This window comes from Kryptolebias marmoratus, linkage group LG4, assembly GCF_001649575.2.
Source record: "Kryptolebias marmoratus isolate JLee-2015 linkage group LG4, ASM164957v2, whole genome shotgun sequence".
Classification (NCBI taxonomy): Eukaryota; Metazoa; Chordata; class Actinopteri; order Cyprinodontiformes; family Rivulidae; genus Kryptolebias; species Kryptolebias marmoratus.
In genome coordinates, this window is record NC_051433.1 from 26,093,668 (window position 1) to 26,102,333 (window position 8,666).

General features: G+C 38.0%; 1 protein-coding gene across 1 annotated transcript in view; it reads left to right on the plus strand.

The window, feature by feature from the left end:
* The first annotated feature begins 342 nt into the window (after positions 1-342).
* Positions 343-8,666, plus strand: part of LOC108251007 (bactericidal permeability-increasing protein) — a 10,732-nt gene continuing 2,408 nt past the window's right edge. Inside the window, exons 1-13 of the mRNA XM_017441145.3 lie at positions 343-496; positions 1,549-1,660; positions 1,746-1,874; positions 1,950-2,105; positions 2,203-2,266; positions 4,722-4,782; positions 4,861-4,952; positions 5,022-5,198; positions 5,284-5,343; positions 5,420-5,587; positions 5,670-5,737; positions 5,830-5,872; positions 5,951-6,014. Coding sequence (XP_017296634.1) covers positions 394-496; positions 1,549-1,660; positions 1,746-1,874; positions 1,950-2,105; positions 2,203-2,266; positions 4,722-4,782; positions 4,861-4,952; positions 5,022-5,198; positions 5,284-5,343; positions 5,420-5,587; positions 5,670-5,737; positions 5,830-5,872; positions 5,951-6,014 — 1,297 coding nt within the window. The 5' untranslated portion in view covers positions 343-393. The remainder of the gene's footprint in view (positions 497-1,548; positions 1,661-1,745; positions 1,875-1,949; positions 2,106-2,202; positions 2,267-4,721; positions 4,783-4,860; positions 4,953-5,021; positions 5,199-5,283; positions 5,344-5,419; positions 5,588-5,669; positions 5,738-5,829; positions 5,873-5,950; positions 6,015-8,666) is intronic.

An 8,666-nucleotide genomic window follows, 5' to 3' on the forward strand; every position in this document is an offset into this window, starting at 1 on the left:
TAAGCAGCTTTTTTTACAAGCTTCCTCTGCAAGATCTCTAAACATATACAAATACTGTACTGAAGTATCACCACACAAAATTATGAAGAACATTTCAGATGTTGGGATTTTTGAACTGTGACTTTTTTACCTTTAGGTCAATAAGCTTTTGATTGCAGTGCTTCGTTTTGTAAAGGATTTATTTACAGATGATTGTGTAATTTACAGGTGAGTTGTTCCTGTATGTTAAAAAGCAGGAAGGTGTGATTAATTTCTTCCCCAACATTTTTCACAGAGCTGTAAAAGTGTCAAACGTGCAAAAGGAGAAGCGCTGCCTGCTTTATACCCATCATAGTCACAGAAATCTGAAAACACCCTGCTGATGATATTTCCCTACTTTTCCCAGAAGTCAAGATGATTCTAACTTGGTGCCTGGTTCTACTGGCTTTGACTTCTACAACCCTGAGCTCCAATCCAGGAGTGAAGGTCAGGCTAACAAACAAAGGCCTTGAATATGGTAAGACTTAAAGCTGAAATATCTACTGCAGAAATTATGATTGTAGTGAAAGTGGACATCTGGGAGGAATTTTTCAGTAATTATTTAGCTCTGGATGTACTTACTATCAAACTGGGTGAATATGGATTTGGTGCACCAAGCTGAATGAAAGATAAAAATGCCTTGGATTGCTGTTGCAGCTTTCATTCAAAATTTCTTTTAAGAAAGCTTTCTTAAAAAAAATTAAATTTTGTTAGTAAATTCTTTGCCTGGGATGCTCACAATGGTGCACGGCTGAGTTAATCAAAATGGCTACAAAAAGGATATAAAAAAGTTAAGCAGAGAAAAACACAAGAAGAATCATAAATTAATCAGCCCATGCCTCCATATTGCTCACATAAGCAACACATTCCTATGATTAAGAAAATGAAGTAACGCAGACAGCATTTCTGCAAACAAGCAAGCAAAATTTGAAAAAGCCATAAAATTATGTCACTGACTTGGCCAAAAAGTAAAAGAGAAATATTTAGTGACTCAGTAACATGAGGTTTAACATAAATAATGTTTGTTTTCTTAAGAGATAAACAAAGATTTAAAATGAGTACATTAATTTATCTTTGTTAAGTATAAGGAAAAGTGTGATTCTACTGATCAACAAAAGAGAAAGGAATGCATTTCTTTCCATAATTGCTGTCTGAGGTTCTTACATAAAGTGACTGACAGTATAGTAAAATTTATATAAATTTATGGTCTCAGATTGATCCTGGATTGTTGCTGGAACAGAAAATAAGGTCCTAACACTGCTATAAGGCCAGACATTTGTTTTCATGGCCTTAGCTGCGGAGAAATAAACAGTTGAATAAAGCTATAGGATCAGAAGTCTGAAACAAGGAGTTGCATTATTCCAAGGTTATTAGAAGGAAGGCTTGTTGGGTTTGGTAGCTGTAAAATTTATGCTGATCCTCAAGTTCCATTAGAATTAGAGGAAAAAGCCAAATACATTCATCAGAGGTCTCATTACACTCAATCCAGTGTTTCAGCATCTTCATCAGCTCTGCCTCCTCTTTTTTCAGGCAGACAACTGGGCATCGCTTCCATTCAGCAGAAACTCAAAACTGTCGAAATCCCAGATTTCTCTGGGAAAGCGAGGGTGGTCATTGGCGAAGTGAAGTACAGTTTGTCAAAGTAAGCCACCAGTTTATTCAACACCACTTTGAATTCAGTCAAAGACTGGGAGATCTAACTGTCCAAACAACCGTATTCCTTCCAGTATGCGGATAGTAAATGTGGGGTTACCGAGGTCTGCAATAGATCTGGTGCCAGGGACAGGAGTCAAGCTGACTATTGGTGATGCCTTCATCAGCATGAAGGGAAACTGGAGGGTCAAGTACTTGTTGGTGTGAGTAAAGATCTGTTTTAAAAGATTGCAATTACTTCCTACGTTCAGCATTTACTTTTATCTCTCTCTTAACAGAAGGGACAGTGGATCCTTTGATTTGAATGTCAATGGACTTACAATCACTACAAGTATTGCTGTCAAAAGTGATGAGACGGGCCGGCCTGCAGTCAGTATTGTCAGCTGTGCGGCCAGTGTTGGCAGTGTCAAAGTCAAATTCCATGGTGGAGCCAGGTAAGGGAAAAAAACTAAACATAAAGGAATGTGGCCTCAAACTTTTCACTTGCCATTCTAAACAAGCTGTTATCTCTGTGGCTGCTGTCTGTTTCAGCTGGTTGTACAATCTATTCAGCAAGTACGTAGATAAGGCTCTGCGTAATGCTCTACAGAAACAGGTAAGAGCTAACCACCCAGCATGCTGAGCACGCTTCCTCTTTGGAGTTGCAGCCACAGTTTCTTATGACTTATGACATTAGGAGGGGGGGGATATGATGGCAGATAGTTCTTTGAGGTTAAAAGCTTCAAAAGACATATCCTCCCCTCACTGTAAGCTCGACTGGATCAATTAATGTGCTTGTGGATGGAAACCATGGTAGCAAAAGCAGTGACTGATGAGAGCAAATGGGAAGACAGACAGAATATAAGTATAGTTGTAATACACATCATCAAACAGACTTCATGAAAAATGTAAAGAATGAAGATGCCAGTTACTAATAGTTAGATGTGCTACATTTAAATTATGCACATATGTTTGAACTTATTGTAAATGTTCTGTAATCACCTCCAAATTTTCAGTAAGGTTGGGCTTGAAGCTTTAGTAGGGCTGTGAAGCTTCATGTTAGCCTGATTTGTTCAATCAAAATCCAGTTCTGATGTGTTTGGGATCATTGTTCTGTTGGAACACCCAACCATGTTCAGGTTTCAATCATCTAGCTGTTGATTTGAGCTGAAAAATTTGGAGGTAGACCTTCATTATTCCAGCAACTTTGTGCAATGTGAAAATCCATTTCAACACAGCCACACAACATGATGCTACATTGCTTGACAGTTGGTACAGTGTTCTTAAATTTGAAAGCCTCATCTTGAGTCCTCCAAACATTTGTTTTGTCACTGTGGCCAAACAGCTCAAACTTTGCTTGACCATAAAACTCCAGAAGGCATTTGGCTTGTCGATGTGGAAAGCTTCAAATCTCAGTTGAGCTTGAATGTGTTGCTTTTAGGGCAGGGGCTTCTTTAACAGTCTATGGTGATGTGAAACATGCTGCACTGAGAAGAGGGACACTGCCAGCAGTTTCCAGTTCATAGCAGGCTTCAGCCTTGGCAGCTCCTAGGTTTTTCCTGAACATCCTAACCAATTTCCTTTTATCTCAGGGTGTCAGATGAGTATTGGGAAATCAAACAAGTGCTGTCAAGCAAATCCTTTTTATGCTGGCAAAGAGAAACTACAAGCTGCAGTCAGTCATGATCACTAAAACAAAGTTAAAATATATTCTATAACCTTCAGTAGCACCTATTTAAAGATTTAGACTGATGTATGTATATGTATGTATAAATCTGACCCTGTGTAGGTTGGCAAAAATCTACAGTCAATTTAAACTTGTTCACCAAATTCTTGTTCTTAAAATTCATTGAAGTGTTGAGTTGTAAAATCATCCCACCGTAGAAGAACGGCTCAGTCACTTATTAAAAGCCCTAGTTTAATCAATTCTATGAGTTATAAAATGAAGTAATTCCTTGATGGACACAAACCTCTGACCACTACTCTATACTGTTTGTGTGTTCTCTATACTTCATGGCCATGATAAACCTTTCTTTTTTATCAAAAAGATGGGTTTTTTAGGTTCAAGTATATGCATCCCCTTGTTTTTCTGTTTTACATGCTTACCAAATGTTAGCAAAGAGCACATCAGATTTGCAGCAGTAGCCTCCATGTGACTCTCATGTGACTTTCTGTGATCACATCATGATAATTGAGTTTAGCCTTGTTCTGTGAGGAGAAAAACTGAGCAATCAGTTCATTCAGAATGAGACTTGCATACAGTAGGTGTAAACAATCAAGAAACACAAAAGTAACGTAACTTAGAGTTTTTGCAAAACTTGAAGCTGTGAGGACATTACTTGGCACAAGTTGACTAAGATAAGAGGGGCACTTTCAGCCGAGATTAGGCAATACTGCAATCAATCAACTCTGACAAATGTTCAGTTCACTGTAGAAAACATTAATAGGTGTATATCAGCTAATTTCAGAGATAAGGATTTAAACACACACTTTAAGGGCTAACTGATCACGCAAGATCTGATTTAAAAACTGTCATCAACTATTGGAGTCAAAGCTAGCTGTTAGCAACTTTAAATAATTTATCGATTTTGAACTAAATTTTGGTGTGATAGCAGCTGAGTATCATCCCCCAGTACATATTCCGAATGCTACACATTGCGCCATATTTTTGCTTATCCTGAAAATTTAAAAACAAAGCAGGATGTTTCACTTCCCATGCGGGGAGCTTTTTTAATTTGAAACTGTAGAGTGTGCAGTTGCAAGGTTTAAACTGCATGAGATGCTGTTTTTAAGCAACTAAACTCGCATGTAGATTAATCTCACTTCCTCTCTCCTGAGGGTCATTACAGTCTTTGTTAGCTTGGCTCACAACAGAGAGGTTTTGGTCACATGAATGAAGATGTGAATTAAAGTAAAAATGATGGGGTATGATACCCTGGTACTTTGAAATGCTTTTAAACAGTTTATGAAAACCTTTAAGTTTGTTGTTTCATTTTGTTTAGAAATTTTTGTGTAACAGCAGGTTTTTGTCATAAAGTTTGGAAATCATGTTTTTCTTTTTACTGATGCAGATCTGTCCTCTGGTGAACAAAGCAGTTGAAGATTTAAACACTGAGCTGAAGACACTCAATGGTAAAGCATCTCATTACACAAATTCTCATGATGTTTAACTAATACTGAACATAAGAGTGAATCTCTGCATTCTTGCAGTGTTGGCCAAGGTGGACAAGTATGCAGAGATTGAATATTCAATGGTGTCGTCTCCAGAGGTTTCAAAGTCTTCCATAGACCTGAGCTTAAAGGTGAAGAAATGTAAATTATTACACATTTTAAAAGGACCTATGGATAAACTTCTCTTTGTTTGTGTATAGGGTGAATTCTACAATATTGGGAAGCATCAGGAGCCGCCGTTCTCCCCCACAGCCATTTCCCTACCACCCCAGACTGACAAAATGCTGTACATTGCCCTTTCTGCCTTCACCCCCAACTCTGCAGGCTTCGTCTACAACAAAGCCGGAGTGCTCAGCCTGTACATCACAGATGACATGGTGTGCTGCCTCTTCCTGACTGTCTGGAGCACTCAGATTTAATAAATCACACTAATATACAACATCTTTTGTTCTGTCATGTCAGGTCCCCAAGGCCTCTCCATTCAGACTGAACACGAAAACATTTGGAGTCTTCATTCCACAGGTGAGAAGAATCCCACACATTTATTGGGAAGCATAAAACATTGGCAGCTTTATCAGTTATGCGTCTGTGCTTTTAGATTGCTAAGCAGTTCCCTGGTCTGATGATGAAGCTGCTGCTGAAGACTGAGGAAAGTCCAAAGGTTTCCTTTGAACCTAAAAACGCAACACTTCAGACAAGCGCCACAATGACAGCCTACGCTATCCAACCCAACGGCACCCTTTCCCCTTTGTTTGTTCTGAACGTGGTAAGTCAGTGCTGAGGAGATGAAAAGTAATTTTGTTTCTTAGAAAAACAAGTCCTGAACTGTCCCAACATTGTCCTGGTAGGAGAGCAGCGTCACCGCACACTTGTTTCTCAGTGGAATGAACATTGCTGGAAGCCTCAGCCTCAACAAGTGAGCTACTAACAAACATCACCAAAAAAATGCTGCTTAGATTTCTTTGTATGGATTATTCATCCAACTCTAATTTTTCCTTATCTGCACAGAATGAAATTGACCCTGGGCACAAGTTACGTGGGACAGTTTCAGGTAAGGGCAACAATTGAATATGAGTCACTGTGAGGATCCTCAACTCCACCTCAAACTAACCATAACTCTCAACTACAGGTCGGGACCCTTGACACCATATTCCAAATGGTCCTCAAGATGGTAGTGATCCCTATAGTGAATGGTGAGTTATTGGTTTTTATTTTTTAACTCTACTTTTCCAAACCCAAGAGACATTTGATTTTATTCATTAAAATAGCCTCTTTTCCCTCATCAAAAGCAAAGAGGTAAAAACTAATTGTGAGAGGCACAGTTCATACAATTGAGAAAAGTGGAAGTGTCCTCCCTAAAATTACCTGACATTATCTTATTCCTGACCCAGAATGATTTGGTTCGGATATATATGCGTAGTCCGGCTGAAACAACACAAAACAGATGAATTTGGATATTTAAACAGACATATGGGAACTGGCTGTGCTGTCCACTTGGAATATCATTACAGTTCCGTTCAGATCAGATCTTTATTGTTCTTTGGGGGGAAAACAGGTTTACAGAAGGTTAAACATAAGAACATAGGACATTTAGAACACAAGAAATATGGTTGTACTGGAATAATGATAAGAGGAACTAAAAAAATTCAGAAGAAATTTTGAAGGGTGTCAATGCAGCGACTAGCCAAAATTTCAAAGTTAACGCTTTAATAATCTAAGCTCAGAGGAAAGGCCAACACCTTTGATGTATGAACTATAAAAATGTAAAGAGAACCAAAATTTAAAGAAATGTTGGATTACTGCCAGTGGCTCCTTAGAGTCACCACGGTGAGTTAATGAGAGGCAGACAGAACCCCAGACTGAAAATAAGCCTCAAACAAACAGTCGCTACACAATAACTACAAGTCAGGTCTTATAACTGTGAGTGCCAGAAGACTTTGACGGTCACACATGAAGTTTTATGTTTCTACAGTGTTTCATGTATGACAAGTTAAAAAACAATTCCAGTTTTGAAGCAAATTTTTTGAGCTAAAAGCTTGGATGTGAACTCTCTGCATTCTTTGGGGGATTTGAGAGAAAACTGTAAGCACAACATCAGGGAGAGAGTAACAAAAAGTTGTGAGAGTAAAGAAGAGATTGTTAGTCTGTGACATCAACTGGCAGTTGAACATACCGTGGAAAAATCTGTAAAAATCAATAATTTATGAAAAAAAACTAGAAAATAACAAAATAGCATTTCCTGACAAAGACAGCTGCTGAACGCCAATGATCCTACTGGCAGTTTACCAAACAGGACAGAGACTTTTTGTTGTGAATCGAGAGGTTAAAAAGAGACAAGGCAATCGACTCAATGAATGATCTGTAAAACAGAACCATTAGGATTTAGTTCACATTAAAAGCTCTGAGTCTTCACTAAAATACTGCCTCTTCAGGCTTTTATTGCAGGATGCAGTTGTGATCAGGTTGTTACTGCCATATCATCACATGGGAGGAAACTGGCTGCTTGTTTTTTAAGCTTACAGTATCATATGCTAAACCTTTAAGCGCACACTAGCAGGAAAATTAATGATACTTATCGCTAATGCTTTAATATTAAAAGAGCACGAAGAAGCTGAATTTCAGTCCACTTTACTTAGAGTTTCAATCAGTAAAGTACAATAAATGTTCTGGGCACCATTTTCCTTCAAGTGTGCTGTAAAAGTTGGATAAACACACAAATGTAGCTCAGAGTGGTGTGACTAAAGATCCACCACTCAGGACATAAAGACATTTTTGTTGCTGTTACTGTTAGTAAGGATGGTTATTCTCAAAGAAGCATTTAGGATGAAACATTAACAAATTATTTTTAGGCTTTAATCGGCTTTAGAACCTAAAAAAGAGAGGCTATACAAAACTATGTGCACATCTAGAGATATGACTCGATTGAGCAAAGTCTTTTATTTCCTTTTAAGGGCAACTACTGCTAAACAGTTGCTATCAGAAAACATGATGTATATATAATTTAAAGCTTTTAAATGCTTTAAACTCTGCCCAAAAATAGCAAGTTTTCTAAATTCTTACAAAATCTACAACCACGTTTTTGCAAAAGACATGCTAAATAAGTCTGATGGGTTTTGCAAAAAGATCTTGTGGACTAAAAAGGATAAACTTTAACTTTTGCTTGTGAAAAGAACTTTGCCAATGGTAAATCAAAGCAGTGGGTGGATCATGCTTTCTGCTAGTGTTGTAGCCAGTAGCATGGGGAGCATGGCAACAACAGGAAGCGAGCATCACTCTGTGAAAAAGGTGAAGATGAAAAGAGGAAGGTTTTTAGAACACAAAAACAAGCAAAAACTGTTTCCACTGTGATGTTGCCGTGGCCCTTACCCCTCTTCTAACCTAAACATGATTAAAGATCTGTGTGCAGACCTTTGAAGAGCAGTGCATGCAAGACAGCCGAAGAATCTCAAAGAACCAGAAGACTTTTACAGAAAACAAAATTACCCTTATGGCCCGTAACAACTGTTTGCTAATTACAGTAGCTGTAGTGTTTTCCACGAGTTTTACCACCAGTTAGGGTAAATGGAAAATAAGACTTAAAGCAACATCTGCTCTGATTACACTATATAAGCCAAAAGTATTCACTCAGCCATCTGAATGATTAAATTCAGGTGTTCCAATCTCTTCCATGGACACAGATGTATAAAATCAAGCACCTAGGCATGCAGACTGCTTCTAAAAACATTTGTGAAAGAATAGGTCGCTATATACAGGTGCTGGTCATAAAATTAGAATATCATGAAAAAGTAGATTGATTTCAGTAATTCCATTTAAAAAGTGAAACTTGTATATTATATTCATACATT